Here is a 17,939-nt window from a genome sequence, read left to right as displayed (position 1 = left end):
TTTCCAGAACTGTAATTGGTTGACCGGATTGATTTCGCTTGAGCTGATTCCAATACTTTAATGTGGACAGTCTTAGTATTCCAGGGAAAGTATCTGCTTGAGCCAAAAGAGTCTGCTGGTGTCTGGTCATGCAAAATTGTTACCTAACTTTTCTGTAATTTGTCATTGGCCATTGTCAGTGTCAATATGTGGAGATTGGATGAAGACATTTGAGACAGGGTCTATGACTTGTGCCATAGATAATGCTTAACATTGTGTGTTAGCATGTGCTGTGCAATAACCTCTTTATAACCGTGCTCTGGATACAGAAGGAGTACATTTCTTGACAAGCACAGTGATTAATGTACACATTTAGATCCTTCTCAGCTGTCAATGATCTTCATTTGCTAAGACCTGATGTACAAATTTACCTAAAAAATGTAACAAGGCTAAGTGACTACAGTCATGCCAGTGGCAGGTCCTTTGAGCTAACACTGTAACACAGTGCTGTGACACTTATATATATATATCTATGTTATATCACTGTCAAAATAAATGACCCAACATGCCTTTATTTAAAGCACCTTCAGACCACAAATACAGCAGCAGGTCACATAATGAACACAATGTCCCTGACCTTAAAATATGATGCATGGTTTAAAACATTGAGTTTATTACTTGTTGTATCTATGTTTCATCCCAACAAGGAAACTTAAAGCTATAGCAGTGGACTGATGGCTGAAACTGCAACAAAAATGTCCTGAAAAGGCACCTCAAGAGCTAAGAATGTCCACCATAGCTGCACAGTTCACCATGTGTGCCTGTATTTAGTGACTCTGTCAACAGTTGGTTACTTGTGTCCACAGTTCTCCTCATACAGCTGAAGTCTGCTCCCTTTTGGTCATTCCATTGTTATTCCTGCTCTCGCTAGAGTCTCCATAGTCATTGATGGAGGGAAACCCAACCCTCTGCTCCATCCACTGGGCAACACTAAGCAGCTTCTTGTCTTGGAGGGCCGGGCCGATAAGCTGTAAACCAATGGGAAGGCCCTGTCTTGATAAAGCGGTTGGCACAGAAACAGCGGGGAGACCTGGGGTGAAGAAAAAAAAAAGAGAGCTGAAGGAAAGTTCAGGCAATGATTAAATCTCAAGGTTAGTTAAAGGTTAGCTTGGAAAGAGATAAAAGGCTGGAGAAAGTTTAACTGAATGCAAACACGCTGCTTTATGGCTCTGGGTTACACTGAGTTGAAACTACGATGTATTGGCCAGATAATGATGTTTTTTTGTATTGTACTGAGATAAACAAAGAGGGAACTGCATTTTCTTACAATCAACTTCCCCTTTTAATTTCACTCTGACCTTTATTCTCCAACGTGCCTTTGTTACAGGATGGTAAATAAGAAGTATAAACTGAAGTAGTGTTGGAGGAAAGGTTTTTAGCCATGGGTGTGTGGGTTATGCGTGTGTATCCATTCATACAGGATATACAAGTTCCTGAATCCTCCCACACTTTCTATACATGCACAAACACTTCTACCTGAAGGCCCCCCCCCTCTCTGTACCTGCCATGTTGACGGGCTGGGTGAAGATGTCTTCCTGTGCGCTGCGTGTTCGGTTGTCTTCCTGTGTGAAGTCAGAGTAACGGGCCGCATCAGTCAGAGTGGTGGGCGTCAGCAGCACGTCCACACCTGAGCTGAACACGCGCTTGAAATCATCTGCGATCAGCCGGCGGACTTTCTGAGCCTTTTCAACGTAGTGCTCGTAGTTCCTGGCAGAGTGAGGACGAGGATGTTGACAGTTCATTCTTGCTGTTTTGGAAATATCATAGCTCCAACAGACTATTTTATTCTCTCTTATGTTTCATGAAAGTCAACTTGGCAAACAACAAAATGTGCTCATAATTGTAGGGCCTAAATGACAATAGAGATTGGAGAGCAGAGAAAAGGTCTGTCTGTTAGTGAATGGAAGCAAAAAGGTGCAAGAAGGTTCAATTTGTCATCTTACTGTTTGAGCAGGAAGTAGTTCCCAGACAGTATCCTCCCCCTCACTACGTCGTTGAAGCCCTCGTGTCGGGTCGAGGCGTACATGGCCGCTGTCGAGCTGTCCACTGCACTACGATGGCCTGATAGAAGGAGGATGGAAACAATAATAGTCCAACAGATTCAGTGTAATCTTGTGTAAAATGCTCTTCTTGTAAAATGCTAGTGTGATGTCTGATCCTCACTGTGCAGAGTTTGACACTAGAAGGATGTTTTCACATTCATCTGCTGAAAGTGGAAAGTTTCTCTGTGATCATTGAACATCTGATTTTAAGGGGCGGGGCCTACGAGCATGATTTGTGACATCACAAAAAAAAAAAAAAGTTTGAAAGTCAGTCCTGGACTTGTACAGTGTGATGTAGAAACTTGAAGCCACCAGTGCACATCCACTGAGAGTGGACTTTACAGTGAAGTAGGAGACAGCAGGAAAACTTTATAAACAACATTTGCATATTCAGAGATTCTGGAGTAGATGCTCATGAAGCAGACTGTTTCTATGTGTCTTAATACATATCTGAAGGAGATCTTTAATATATTGTATGCCGGTTCATACCGTATTCAAGGCCGTCGAAACGTGCCATGTTAGACGCCACCTCAGCGTGGCACAGGACGTGGTAGCACACAATGGAGTGCTGGGTGTGGGGGAGGGACACTTGCTCTACCCGCGCCCCTGCTCTCTCAAACATGTCAGCAACACGACTCCACTGCACCACAGTCTCCTCAGAGAGGCCCGGGGCATGGTACTCCTGGCATAACATAAGACAGGAAGGACTAGCAGCTTTAGACAATCAATGCATTTGTATTCACTGAGATACTTTATTTCATTTTGAACATCTTTATGAAGGTATAATGTACTCTAGAAGGAATTTGTCATGGTGATATTGCTGCTAAGACACACAAACATTAGGTACAGGATATGAATCCATGGTGTCCATTAAACTATATGTATATACAAGTCTGCATCTTAAGTCCTTCCCTACCCTTTACTTCAGAAAGCTGAGGAAACCCAGAAGAGATAATGATTTTAATCACCTTGGGGATGCCAACACAGATATTCTTTACATCAAAGTCTTCAGGTAGCTCTGTCGGTGATGAAGGTGCAGGAACTGTCGTTGAGTCTCTAACATCAAGGCCTTGGAGGATACCTGTGTGACAAATCAACACAATCCCAGGTCAGGGCCATTATTTGAGGTCAGTATGACAAATGCACAACAGTGTAGAGCTGCTCAGCGAGGTAGGACTTCTACAGTGGTTGCAGACTTTGCTCACCACAACCCTAGGTGCAGCTAACCCTAGCAATCAAAATAGACAGTATATACCAAGAATATAAGAATAGACTAACTGATAGTAACCTGACACGGCACTACCAATGGTTAAAATTTAATAAAACAATAGAAGCCACAGCAGGAGGCTAACTAAGTTATATTTAGCTGTAACGCTATAACTAACTGTTATTTTCATTCTTGATTAATTGGTTGATTTTTTTCTCATTTAATCAATTAGTTGTTGTCATAAAATGGTGAAAAATGTTGATAATTTCTTCTTAAAAAAGGACTAAAAACGATTAATCTACTAATCGTTCCAGCTCTAGCCAACTGATACCACAAGAACAGCACGCAATTAGACTGAAGGATTTATTAACCAACCCAACAGACAGAGCCCAGCCAAGCGCTGAAATGCCTATTTGAAAAGTAAATATACTCTTCCTGAACTAAGTTACCTCCAGAGGTCAGAATGCACATTATTTAACCAGACAAGTCCCAGACCCAGATATGTTCAACTAGGACTTTAGTGTGATGACAGCTCATCAGTAGTGTCCTACCTAAGACGGTGGCTGCATCACCGACGCTGCGTGTCATAATGCCGGGGACGTCCATGGAGTTGACCAGTGGGATGAGACCATGTCTGGACAGCAGACCGTACGTGGGCTTCAGGGCCACAACACCACACAATGCTCCTGGGTTACGAGTAGAGCCCCCTGTGTCTGAACCCAAAGCCCTGCCAAGAAATCACCAAAACAGTACATTTTGATCTGTAAACCATTTTGGATCAAATCTTTCTTTTGTATGTCTTTGTAACCGTGTTCTTTAACCAGCGAATGTGTTCCCTCACAGGTAGCTGGTGAGCGAGGCCACAGCTGCAGCACTTCCTCCTGAACTTCCTCCAGTGACGACCCAGTCAGAGTCTGGAGCTGCCTCTGTCTGCTCTCTGTAGGGAGCAGCATAGCTCCAGGGGTTTCTCACTGGACCGAAAGCCCCGTCAATACTGCCTGAACTGCAACAATAAGTAAGTAAGTAAATAAATAAAACAATGACAACCAGTATAATATAAAAAAATGCACTGCAATGAGTCTCTTCCTGTAGGTGTACACAGCTGTAACAGCGTCATCAAATAGAATCAAATGTAATTAAATATGTATAAAATAGACTGGAATGTGTAACTAGGTGTTACAAAAATGCAATATTTGAGTAAAAAGCTATTCTGACCTTGATAACAATGGCCTTACCCCATAGCAAACTCATCCATGTTGGTCTTCCCCATGAGAACAGCCCCTTGGTCCAAGAGCTTCTGGACCACTGTAGCATTGTAGGGTGGAGTGTAGTCTGTAGCAAACATAATGGTAGGTTGTCATTGCTGGACTGACATACAGTGGAAAATACTCAAGTAAGTAAGTAAGTAGTTCACTTTCAGTGAGGTTCACGCTGACCTTTCAGCATCCTGGAAGCACATGTGGTCTTGATATTCTCTGTGCAGAAGTTGTCCTTGACTGCAAAAGGAATTCCATCCAGAGGACCTCTGGGGGCACCTGAGAGGAAACGAGATCTAACAGTAACACCTACGAGTCTACACAGAATACACAGAAAACACGTACGCCTGTGTCCATACCTTGCAGCAGTCTGGTTTCTGCTTCTTGAGCCTGCTTCAGCGCCAGCTCCTCTGTCACCGTGATGTAGGCATTAAGATGTTGTGTTTTCTTGATCCGGTTCAGACACTTCCTACAAAGCTCTGTTGGGGAGATTCTTCCCTCCCGGAGCGCCGAAGACACCTGGAGAACGATGAAGAAATGGCAGTGGTGGAATGTAACTCTGTTCTTTAACTCAACAGGCCTTTTTCACAGCAGACATTTGGTCATAGTAGGAAAAGCACAGGTTCTATTCAAGTGTCCCAGACAGCCAGGCCAGTGTGTGAGCATGCAGGCACCATAACAGGAGCATTAAAATAAAGCAGCAAAATGGAATGCAGCCATCATTAACTTTATTATTCACAGCTGTGCTTTCCTTACTCGAACAACTGTACAATTGTGAGGCCCTTTAAGCTATCCCCTTCTTTCCCTTTAATATTTTTTTGTCACAAATATCTTTGCAAATAAAGATTTTACACACAAAGATAAACCCGTATGGTAATGTAGTGATATTGCAATAATATATGATAATAGAAGTATTCTTTTTAATACTTAGTACACTTATTGCTATTTTCAGTTTGGTAAAAGATCTCTTGTTTCTTCCACAGCTAACAAACACACCTACACCAACATGAACTTCATAAAGCAACACAACGTCAGTAGGTGTAGTAGTTAGTCTGAGCTCCATCTGCTGTATTCATACAACCACACTGAAGGTTTCAGCTCACACCTGTCGATGTGTTGGAGCTATCATCAGTCAGGAAACGAGTGCATCAGAAAATCTGACGTTATATTATTTCATTGAAGCTAGTTATGAATGAGCAGCAAACAACGAGCGACACGCAGCAGACAAACACGGAGAAGTAAACTCCGAGAGCAAGCGAACAGTCGCACTAACCTCTCTTATTGTCAGGCTGAGCATGTCGACGGTACTTATGTGACAACCTTTCAAATTAACAGCAACCTTCGCACGGTGTGCAGCACCAGCGCGCTGCCATGTTTGTTTCGGTGAGCCACGTCTAACAGCGCTGTCTGTGATTGGACAGCGGTTGAGGAAACCGTGCGCTGATTGGCGGAGCGGCTGAGCTCTGCTTATGACACCGGTCAGGAAGAGGTGGCTTGTTAACGGAAGAGGACGAGGGTTTGAAATGACCATGAACTTTGGGAAATATGGCATTTATCTAATGGAGTAGTTGGATGTGTTTGTATAAAGAGAACATGTTTGTAGTCAGAAGGTTTTCGTGGCTTTAAACAGTGACTTTCTGTCATTTAGCATACCGTCACTGGCAGTGTGTACGGGGACTGAACACACTGCTAACAGCTGCACTCTCAGTCTCTTCCAATATTTGAGCTTCATAGAGGTTCAAAGATGTGTTCTGTCAGACATTTAGTGCACAGTAGGTGGTCGTGTTACCTTAATAAATCACTATCAGTCTCCAGCCAGGCAAGACTGTTCAGTACCAGCAGAATGTGCAGGACTGTTATGCCTGCCTGGGTTATTGATAAATATGGAAGCAATGATGTGTTGCGGTTCACTAAAAATGCCAGTTTCCCCATCATCGACTTCCCAAATGAGGTTATTGTCAAAGTGTTTGCAGCAGGACTGAACCCACTTGATGTCAGCATGAGAGGTGAGTGACAAGCAGTGGCATCAGATTTAAACTTGCAGGCTGAGATTAAGTGTGAGACCATTTAGTGTCTTTAGTGGCAACGAATTCAATAAACAAGTCCACATCTGATACATGACTGTATATCCAAGCTTAGAAATAACATATAGTTACTCACATATTTGTGAGTAAAATAGATACTAAACAGTGAGGATGCAGTCTCACACTGATGTTTCCTGTAGTTATATGGTTTGTGAAATGAATCATTCCCATCATCCGTCTCCCACGCAGATGGTGTCTGTTAACCAACCTGTGATCTTAAGGGAGGTGGCGGGTTAGTGAGGGGTTGAGTAGTGGATTGCACTGTTGGAGGGTGTTATTTTGTCCTGCCTTACATGCATGTTGTCATTTAGGGATGATGAACGTGAATACGACAACATGAAGCTTTTTCTGATCTTTTTCAAAACCCTAACCTCGGACAGGTTAAAGAGAGTTTGTCTGTTTCTAGGTTTGTGAGTTCCTGCTCTCTTTCACTCTTTCACTCTTTCACTGCAAACACAGGCTCTGGTAAAGATCCCCTTAAACACTTTCACATCAAGGACCCCCTAAACTGAAACAAATTAGGACCCCATTTAAAAAGATTGTGTCCAAGGATCCCCCATCTGATAGGATATTTTCTTTTAGATGTTTTAATACAGAAAGTGTGTGAAACCCATGACCAATACATTCTCTGATTACTTTGTTTATGGATGGCATTATAGTGAAATAAGTGAATACCCTTTTTGTTAGTGTCCCTCTGGAACCCCCTCAAGGACCCCTGGGGGTCACCAGACCACACTTTGAAAACAGTTTCTATAGATCAAACATTTGACTTTTTAATTTAGAATATTACCATTATAGCCCCGCTATGGGAGGCTGACTCCACATCTGTGCTACTGTTACTGGATCTTAATGCAGATTTTGACACCACTGACCACTGTACACTCCACCAATATGAGAATTAACTTTGGTGTCTCTGATCGTGTCCATTAGCCCCTAAAAGTCGCCTTTTTTCCACCTTGTGCTGTGGCTACAGCAAATGATCCCCTGTCTGTTTTTATTATTCTCTTTATATTTGACTGTGCTGAAGCTCTAAGCTGTGGCTGTAATCACAAACTCTCTCCCTGTCAGGAGGCTATGGTGCTGCAACGCTGTCTATGAAGAGAGACCCTGTGAATATCAAGCGGTCAGGCAGCGAGTTCCCTCTCATCCTGGGTAGGGACGTGTCTGGGGTCATCATGGAGTGCGGCCTGGATGTGAAGTACTTCAGAGAAAGGGACGAGGTAAAAACGAAGCAAATAGCAGAGGCGAAGGATGTGCTCTTGTACGCTCAGTAACCACTTCATTATTCATATACCTATTTAAGGAAACAACCCCTTCCTGCACACAGTGAGTCATGTTTGAATAAAGTATAAATGTGAAGTATGCAGTCACGGTGCTGTAAACAAAAATATCTAGCTCTGTGTGAACGACAAATTAGACACAACTCTGAAAACACATAACCTGTGCTGATGCATCCTGGTTTCTGAAGCCACATGCTGATGTCAGACTCTGTGTTTGGCGGGAGCAGTGTTAGAATGTCAGTGCTGCTGTGATAGTGTGGGAGTGTTTTCTTGGCTGACATTCTGTCTCTGTAATGCCAGCTGAGCATCATCCACCACAGTGCATCTGAGCACCATGGATGACCTAGTTCATCTATTCCTGGCTACAGTGTGCGCTTTGTCACAACAATCCTTCTGCCAGGATTTCATGTGTCATTTCAACCTGACTTAGAAACCTTCGACTCTTTGTCATGTCTCAGCCGTAACAAAGCTTTGAGGTAGAATAGACCCGGCGTTTATGACAGGGCAAAAATATGGAGTGAAACTAAGTTGAATGATTTTTAAGTAGGAAAATGAACACATATCAGTTTGCTGATGCTATCATGCTGACCTTTATTTCACTTCAATTCAACTTTTTTAACAACTGCTTCCTCTTTTTTCAGCTTCTGAAGGGCGGCATGCCATAAATATTTGAGAGAACCACTGACAAAGACATAGACAAGCATTACTTTGAACAGAGGATATGGCATATGAAAGATGTTGGGTTGATATAGTTAAGTTCACTAATTAATTCATGTTTGGATGTGATATATACGTGTGTGTGTGTGTGTGTGTGTGTGTATGTACCCCACGTACAACCCTGTCTCTGGTTCACCACTTTTCCTTCCTTGGAGCACTTTTGATACTGACCACTGCAGACCGGGAACACCCCACAAGAGCTGCAGTAGTTAGTTAGTTAGTTAGTTAGTTAGATAGTTAGATAGTTGGTTAGATTACTTTATTAATCCCACAACGGGGAAATTCACTTGTCACAGCAGCCTTTGAGTGAAAAAAATAAATAAATAAATACAGATATAAAAGCTATGGTATGGTGGTAATTTGAAAACAGAAACTACAACATTGATCAGGTGGTGCAGGTGTTGTAGAGTCTGACAGCGGCAGGGATGAAAGACCTGCAGAACCTCTCCTTCTTACACCGTGGGTGTAACAGTCTGCTGCTGAAGGAGCTACCCAGGGACCCCACAGTGTCATGTAGGGGGTGAGAGGTGTTGTCCATGATGGATGTCAGCTTAACTAACATCCTCTTCTCACCCACTTCCTCTAGGGAGTCCAGAGGACAGTCCAGGACAGAGCTTGCTCTCCTGATCAGTTTATTGAGTCTCTTCCTGTCCCTGTCCGTACTGCCCCCTCTCCACCAGTCGTCTAGCCATCACAATTTGGCCCTTGTCAAAGTCGCTCAAATCCTCACGCTGCTCATTTTTTGCATTTGCATTTGTATGTGTGTATGAGGCTGATGTAGATTTAATTTTTAATTTTATTGAATGGAAAGCATGTACAGTATGAGCAATAACAATAACCATTGGTACACCGGAAAACCCAATACATCTGAATACATCACCATGGAACTGGAAATTGTGATCAATTCAGTGCTCTCTAATATTTTCTGGAACAAATGATTAATTAATTGAGAAAATGCTTTAATACTTTAATTAAACTAATTGTTAGTTGCATATATAGGACAAAACATTAGTATAAATAAATGTAGAAATAATAGATAGATAGATAGATAGATGTAAAAATATAGAAATAGCCTTTTTCTTTGTGAAAATGTTTTTACTTTCCTGATTTTCAGCTGTTGTTGTTGTTGTCCTCAATCAGTTTACAATCCCTTTATAATTTTTATTCCCTGCATAGATAATAGAGATCACATTTTGTTCCGTTTAATCATATTTACATTTTAATGTCAGTTTAAAACCGTGTTTAACACTCAGATATGATTTAGATTGGTGACCTTAATTTGAATGACATGATGATCACTGTGTGTGTGTGTGGGTGTGTGGGTGTGGGTGTGTGTGTGTCATAATCTGCTTTTTTTTAATCACACATTGAGTCATTCAGGAAGGACTAAATATTGTGGGACATTACACATGTGTTACTTCTGAGAAGAGATTTGTCACATTACTATACAATCTTATCATACTAAACAATTGCGAACCAGCTGTATAATAAATGGAGACACAGAGTTGTTTATGTCTTTAGGTTAATAGTTGTGATGTTGTTGTGTCTCCCTCAGGTGTGGGCTGCTATCCCTCCATGGAAGCAGGGCAGCTTGGCTGAGTTTGTAGTGCTGAGCGCCAACGAGGTATTGCTCACGGACTAAGTTGCTGTTGCTTTGAGCGAATGTTGTTCGTGCTGCAGCACATTTCTCAATTGGGTGTTGAACTCTTTGCATGTCTATATGTGGACTCATTTCATCAGTATCAGTTCTTCTTAATTAGTTTCCTTTTAGGTGATTTGCGGTTTGTTTCAGTGACACATTAGCATATTTCTTTGACATTCTTTTTCTACATTTAAAAGGCAGCCCACCTTTTGCTGCTTACTGTTGACGCATGCAAACCCACTAATTAAATATGTAAAGTGAGATTGTCAAAAGTAGATACTTTGATACTTTTTCAATATCACATGTTTGAAATTATACACTACTATCAATTTATAGTAAGTAGTGAAGCTATAAAAAAACAGATCTCCAATCAGACCCAAGGCTGCTCAGATGAAACAATGGGGAAGTAAACCAACTGCTCCTAATATGTGTTCAGTGACATTTTCTTATTGCTGTGGTATTATTAAATTTTTTTATTACCAGTATTTATATTAATAATATAAATATATATTATATTAATATTTAAAATTCTAGTGTTGTGACAATCTTAAAAGATGAGCTACATCTGGCACAGTGCTTATTCACAATGACTCAGCAAGTGTACTGCTGAATGCTGTTGTAGCAGTGCTGCTATCATTATGACTGTGTGTGGTGCTCAGGTATCCCACAAACCAAAGTCGCTGAACCACACACAGGCAGCAGCCATCCCCTATGTGGCAACCACTGCCTGGTCAGCTCTGGTCAACACCGGTGGACTCAGCAAGGACAACTGTGCCAATAAGCGGTGAGGGAGCGTGGACAAACACTGCCACGCCACACACACACACACACACAATTTCCACTTGTTGTTAATCCCTGTCCACCCCATAGAAGCTCCCTGTCTTTGATCTAGCCAATTATTCCACGCGGTGTTCCTTCTAAGCTTAGCCCCTGTTAGCCCGCTCCGTAATGAGCCTCTGGGTGATGTGCTCCAGTTCTCTGGCAGCGGCTCAGACGCTCCCTCGCACCGCAGTGAACTTGACACGCTAAAGGCCCGGAGTGTGTTTGACGTTAATCCTAATGAGGGAGACTCTGCACAACAGTAGTGTAGAAAACATTGTTGACACATTGATCGTACATGTCTGCGTTTCCTCGTCCCCGCAGGATTTTGATCCTTGGAGGATCCGGGGGAGTGGGAACATTTGCTATACAGGTATGGACCAAGAGGAGGAGGATAGGCAAGCTGCATGTTTTACACATTATGTGGCACAACAGCATGCTCTCGGTACCAAAATGAATATGTTCAGCCCGACTGTGTGTAGAAACAAACGACACTGATCATGTGGCGTCAGCGGTGTGTTTGGCCTGTCGGGTTTCAGACGCGCCTTGCTCGGTGACCTGAATAACGGAGCTCACATTACACATAATGTAACACTTCGTCTCATTAATTATACATACTCTGTGCTTCTCAAACATTGGGTAACATTCTGCTCCCTACATTAACCCAAACAAACACATATTGGTAGTTACGACAGACATTTTGCAAATCTCTGTGGAAATTTAGCAATTCTGACGCACGCGAAGAGGAAACTGATACTATCATTTGTGTCCAGATGCTGAAGGCTTGGGGGGCCCATGTGACTGTTACCTGCTCCCAGAATGCCGAGCAGTTTGTAAAGGGCCTGGGGGCGGACCATGTGGTGGACTACACCTCTGGGCCTGTTGAGGAGCCGCTCAGTGCGCTGGAGAAGTGAGAGAATCCCACACACACACACACACACACACACACACACACACACACACCTACAGTCATTTTTCATTCATGTTGGTATTTAAGTGGAGTGTGTGTGTGTGTGTGTGTCAGTGACTTGTTACAAAGACAACCCAATCCCTTCAGCTCATTAGTGTGGGAAAAGTGAGCACTTTAATTTTCTAACAGACTTAGTCACACTCAGACTAATCTCTCTCCCCATTTCTGTCATCTACCCTTCCATTTTTACACCTACAAATTTTCCCTTTCATTCACTTTCTCTTTTATTCCCAACCCCACATTTATATCACATACTTATCTTTGCTTGTGTCTCTCGTTTTCACCAACCCTACCCCTCTTCACCTCAAGATTTGACCTGATCCTGGATAATGTTGGGGGGGACACGGAGCGCTGGGCCCTAAATCTACTTAAGCCTTGGAGCGGCGCCAAGTATGTCACCCTGGTAACACCGTTCCTCCAGAACACTGACATGCTGGGCATTGCTGATGGCATGATGCAGAGTGCCGCCACAATGGCCACCAAAGCCCTCAAGGTAATCATGGTAGAATCACACGGGTGTAGTTTGATTCATTACATATTTATTGAAGAATGGATCTTTACTACACTGCTTGTGCCCCTTAACCTGAATTGACCCTTCCTAAGCCCCACCCCTTTTTGCTCTGTGCTCCAATAACAGTTGAGAAAGCCTTGGTCAGAACGTTCTCCTTTCTTGTGCTTAGATATGCTATGTGCTTGAAAAGACGACCACAATTAGAGGTAAAACAACATATATATACATAGATTAGCCTAGCACATAGCATAGTCTATTCCTAATATTTTTACTGGCTTTCAACTGAGAAATTCGGACATGGTTTTAGGCTCAAAAGTGACGACAGGCTATTATTTGCACATTGAAGTGCATGACAATTTTCACTATTGCAAATCCAAGTAAAATATATTCTGTCTAAAACTGAAATGCCTCAGTTACTTCCTTTCAGATAAGGAAGGAAACTGTTCACTGACACCACAGATGTCTAGATATCTGTCCAGTTACTATGGCTACAGTGTTTCTCAGTCAGTCTCAGTCTTTAAGACATTAAAACATCTTTCCTGAATTCTCACTTCATTAAGGCATGTGTAGTACATACATATAACATCACACAATTTACGCCCACACACACACACGCAAACACACTCCTGTAGCTTCGTACATTCAGTATAATTATGGCATCCTGTCAGTGTGCCCGCTGTGGTAAACACCATGCAGAGCAAACATTGCATGCAGTGCATTTGTGGCTTGTGTGTTTGTGTGTATGTTATATCTGTGCATTGCCATCACCACCTCTTTCCACTCAAGCCTTAACCACATAATCCACAGTATGAACTGACTGTTCTTTAGAACAAAAAGATGTCTCAGTGTCAGTGTGGCAACAAGCGACACCTGAACACCCGAAGCCAAATTTGTGTCCCTTTTTTATCAGCTGAGGTCATTTAGGATTATTTTTAATATAAATGACCTGGAGTAAAGTACAGGTATTAAATATATATAGTCGGAAAGTAAGGAACATTCTGTCTAATTCCATGGATGGAACACTCATTTAGAGTCAGCCTAACAGGCTAACTAAGTCCAACTAATCACAACATTATACTAATTATTTCCATCACTTTACACATAAAGTTACATGGAAACTGTGTCTTGACACATTCCTACCTGAAACAGGATGTGAGGAAACATCAGAAAGTTTTTCCAGTCTGTTGTAACAGTGTTTTGCTCAAAGTCTTCAGCTTATATTCAGTAGTCGCAGAAATGAATCAATTCTAGCCACAGTGACAGGTAATGGAAACAAGATTCTGTATAACTGTATAAAAAGGAAATAAAAAAAGTGGATCAAAGTGTAATGTGGAACATGTCACAACCACATTTCTAGCTGCAGCTGGAGCGGTTTTAAGCTAAAAAGCTCAGAGTAATTGAATGTATGCAAATGGAAAACACAGCTAACAGGAGAGGGAATGTTGGTCTTCATTCATCGGGTGGCCAGAGAATAGGACTCCAAATGGATGCTGACGCTGCTCTGTGTCTGCAGGATGTGTAAATGTGTACAAAATTGCTTCCTAACACATTCGCCATAACAAAGTTTTTAGCTAATGATATGTAGAATTGTCATTTATTTAATGAAGCAGATGTACATTGTTGTTTAGAAAATGTGTAATCAAGGTGAAAGAATAGTTTTTATTAGAACTTTATAGCATACGGCTGACATTATTGTGGATGTAAATCCTCTCAAAAATCATATATCCAGTCAGAATAAAGTAGCGTGTCACCCAGTACACAGCACTGACCTGTTTTTATCTTTAAACCAATGACAATCCCATCAGCCTCAGCTGCACTTTGTGTTTGCAAAACTAACTTTGCCAAATTAAGATGATGAACATAGAAAATATTACCTACTTAACATTAATATGTGAGTATTAAGTATTAAATATATTTATTATTCAAGCAACAATGAAACAAAGGCTGGCTGTTTTGATTGATTGGAATTTACAGTGATCTCAGTTTGATCATTGATTGACTGTGATTATTAATCTTTAAACCTGAAAGTAAATCAAATACTCAGAGAGGTTTCCTTAAACTGGGGGTCTATGGTCTATCTGTTTGAGTGCTTGACATTAAAATGTTTGGGAACCCCTGGTCTATGTCACTGATGAATAAGCAATAGCAGATATTTGGCTATACTTGTTAGCAGGATCAGTTTATTGTTGGTTTTGGGTTTCACAGGATTTGTTGACAATGAGAGAATATGAGGGATGAAGCTGGTGATATTCAGTATTTTGATGGAAACGTAATGACACCTGTTAGACTGGGGGTTTGTTTTGGATTTCCTTATTGCTAACTTCCCTCGGTGCTAGTAAAGCTGGACTTAAATTACTCATGAGCTCGTAAACGTAAGAGAGGGAGTGTGGATGGAGGGTTACGGCGGGCCGGGACAGCCCCAGAGAACATTGCCTGTTTTTTTTTTGTTTTTTTTTTTTTTTACTAAATGTCAAGTTATGTGACTAAGTTGAACCAAGGGGGTTTGCCCCTGAGGTTCAGGTATGGCACGAAACAGACTGTACAAGTGTTTGTTGCTTTCCATGCTGCGCTGAATTACTTTCCTTCCTTCCCAGCACATAAAGAAAGTCTTCTTCTTCTCCCTCTTCTACTGATCCTTAACCCTTTCCCCCTTCTTCTTGCTATTGTAACCAGATAGGAAGTGTATCGTGTAGTGTGGCGCCTTAGAAATCATTCTGTTTCTATTTCCATTGAAATGCAGCCATGTGGCCCACATACACCCCTGCTCAGAACACTTTTTTTTGTGCTTGTGCTTCTGACAATGTAATATAAATAAGACTGGGAGAGCTGCATTCTAACACAACAGAACTGTCTCTCACTAGGACCCACACCATCCCTCCAATCTGAACTAAAACCTGAGTCAGACTGACGCAGCAGAGGTGTTGTTTCTGTACTGATGTATTTTTCTGTCAGAATGGACAAGGTGTGTGTCGGAGAGCTTCCTCACAGAGCTGAAATACACATTTTTACATCAAAATGATGACACCTGTATGTAGGACAAATGGGAGAGGGGTGTACCTTGTAGGTTTATAGACAGGAAGCAAAAAAATAGTCCTTCAGCACCACCTCCACGGCTTACATCTCCTCGTTCACTCACGCTCACACTGTGTTTTTTTTAGTAAAAGGAAAACTAGAATGCTGACAGCTGGCTCAGTTGGCCTCATTTAAAAAATAGGCCTGAAGGAAAAAGTAAAGCTAACTCTTTCATATTGACAATCCCTACCCCCCCACACACACACACACACACACACACACACACACACACACACACACACACACACACACACACACACTGACTGAGAGTGGCTTTTAAAGCTGCAGTAGGTACCTTTTATAAAAAATAACTTTTTGTCATATTTGCTGAAACTTTCACTACATCCTGAAACAGATAATCTGTGAAATAAATCAGGTTCCTCTGGCTCCTCCTAGTGCTCCTAATGACGTTTGCAAGAATCCACCAGGCCTGAAAGAAAGCAACCAGAGGCAACAAATATAGTTGTTTCATTCCCAATGCTGGGAATGAGACTCAACAATCAACTATCTTCAGGCCACCAACCCAAAGTGTGTTTCTATCTATTTTTTGGCTCTGATTGGCTGTTTTTGTTCAGGATTCTTGCAAATGCCATTAGGAGCACTAGGAAGTAGAATGCTTAGCAGTAACGTGACCACTTCAACATGACCTTTAATTGACATCATTAACAGTAAAGTGTCTGCTATGCACGCAATCGCACAAGTTGTAATCCTGTCTTCATGCCTTTTCTCTCATTCTGTTTTCTTGTAGCACCTCATCAAAGGAGTTCACTACCGTTGGGGATTCTATGCACCCAGTGGTCCTGCTTTGGATGAAATAAGGGAGATGGTGGATGCAGGGCAGGTATGGTAGCAGATTTATTCTCTAAGTGGGAGGCAGGCCTTAGGCTCCAAACTGTTTCAGGGGAGGCTCAGTGAATGGAAAAAACATGACATTAGTTCTCAAGGGGTCGAGGTTTTGAGGAATATGTCCTAATTTCCTACTTTCCCCAGTCAGAAGCTAATAAATGCCTTTGGACAGACGTTTTTATGTATTTGGTGTAGTGTGAAGTTATTTCAAACAGCAGTATCAGTCTGTCTTTGCTCAATTGTTGAGTATCTTTGGGATCAAATAACATAGTCACGATCTTATATGCCTCCAGGAATAGAACGAAACTAAACAAGTGAACTGACATCAGAAATACTTTATTGATCCCTGGGTGGGTCTTTTTCCTTTTAGTTTTAATTTTATAATCATTGTGTGCACATCAGGAGTTAAATTAGACCAGATCTGAGCTTGTCTTTCTAATATCCAGTTCGGCAACAGCATGAAATTATTGGACATTAACGACTCTGAGAAATAAACTAGTCGCATGGGTAATAGATACTGACAGCTCAACTAAAGATTACATTTTGATATAAAGTTCAGCTGAAGTTTATCTCACCCTCTATGCAGATAACGCCCCATTTATCTCTCATGTTTGAGCATGCTCCTGCAAAAGCTTCTTTGAAATAAAGAACCGATTCTTGGTTTTAGCTTACTTTGGAGAAATTGCCACAATGAAAAGCTAAAATACATGCTAGAAAAGGCCCTAAGATATTTTTTATACACACACACACACACACACACACACACAAAAATTGATAATATAATTCGTAATTGTTAAGAAACAAGGCTTGTATGACCTCTGCTCAACCTTCCTCTATCTGCTCTTAATTAGATCCAGGCCGTGGTGGATGAGACTTTCAACTTTTCCCAGGTTCCTCAGGCCTTCGAGAAGGTGGAGAAGGGTCATGCGCGAGGAAAGACCGTGGTCCAGATCAGCAAAGGGGGAGATGACTTATAGCAATGACTCTTGGTAACTGTGCGTGTTCCTGCACAATTGTGAACTAAACTGAATGAAAGCCACTGAATGCAAGGTCTTATTGTATCCACAACTGCAAACAAGGTCCAACAGCAAGGTCATTACTGAACTGTTAGTTTCTTATTTGTGTGGGTTCACTGTGTGCGTGTGTGTATGTGTCTGTAAGCACTACAGCTGCTGTTGTGTGCTTTAAAATGTTTGACATTTTTATCTTGGTTTGAATAAAAATCTGATTAAAGTGATTATGTAAGCACTGTAAATTGAAAAAAATTAAATTAAAACAGAAGTATTTCCACGTTCACACGAAGCTGCCAGTTTATTAGGTACAGCTAGTGGTCATTTACTGCAATAACCCCCCCTAAATGAAGGTTATAATGATTTAACTGTATGATGAACTGTGTTGTTTTTATGCAGAGGTTGTTTATTCTTCCTTCACTGATATAAATGTGGTGGACAAAA

The 17,939-nt window shown here is 41.6% G+C and overlaps 2 protein-coding genes across 2 annotated transcripts; one reads left to right on the top strand and one right to left on the bottom strand.

Moving 5' to 3' along the window:
- Positions 1-531: 531 nt before the first annotated feature.
- Positions 532-5,953, bottom strand: qrsl1 (glutaminyl-tRNA amidotransferase subunit QRSL1). The gene is made up of 11 exons (XM_051396289.1): positions 5,818-5,953; positions 4,904-5,063; positions 4,725-4,823; positions 4,524-4,620; positions 4,130-4,291; positions 3,840-4,015; positions 3,050-3,162; positions 2,571-2,763; positions 1,983-2,100; positions 1,541-1,746; positions 532-1,069 (listed from the first exon to the last, which is right to left on the bottom strand). Exons 1-11 carry the CDS (start codon positions 5,839-5,841, stop codon positions 852-854), a joined length of 1,566 nt encoding a protein of 521 aa, XP_051252249.1. The 5' UTR covers positions 5,842-5,953; the 3' UTR covers positions 532-851.
- A 45-nt stretch (positions 5,954-5,998) lies between these two features.
- Positions 5,999-17,781, top strand: rtn4ip1 (reticulon 4 interacting protein 1). The gene is made up of 9 exons (XM_051396293.1): positions 5,999-6,550; positions 7,697-7,848; positions 10,181-10,249; positions 10,927-11,051; positions 11,411-11,459; positions 11,860-11,996; positions 12,366-12,549; positions 16,388-16,480; positions 17,337-17,781. Exons 1-9 carry the CDS (start codon positions 6,289-6,291, stop codon positions 17,460-17,462), a joined length of 1,197 nt encoding a protein of 398 aa, XP_051252253.1. The 5' UTR covers positions 5,999-6,288; the 3' UTR covers positions 17,463-17,781.
- The last annotated feature ends 158 nt before the right edge of the window (positions 17,782-17,939 follow it).

Source organism: Dicentrarchus labrax, unplaced genomic scaffold (genome assembly GCF_905237075.1).
Source record: "Dicentrarchus labrax unplaced genomic scaffold, dlabrax2021, whole genome shotgun sequence".
Lineage (NCBI taxonomy): Eukaryota > Metazoa > Chordata > Actinopteri > Moronidae > Dicentrarchus > Dicentrarchus labrax.
This window is presented reverse-complemented; position numbering and strand designations above follow the sequence as displayed.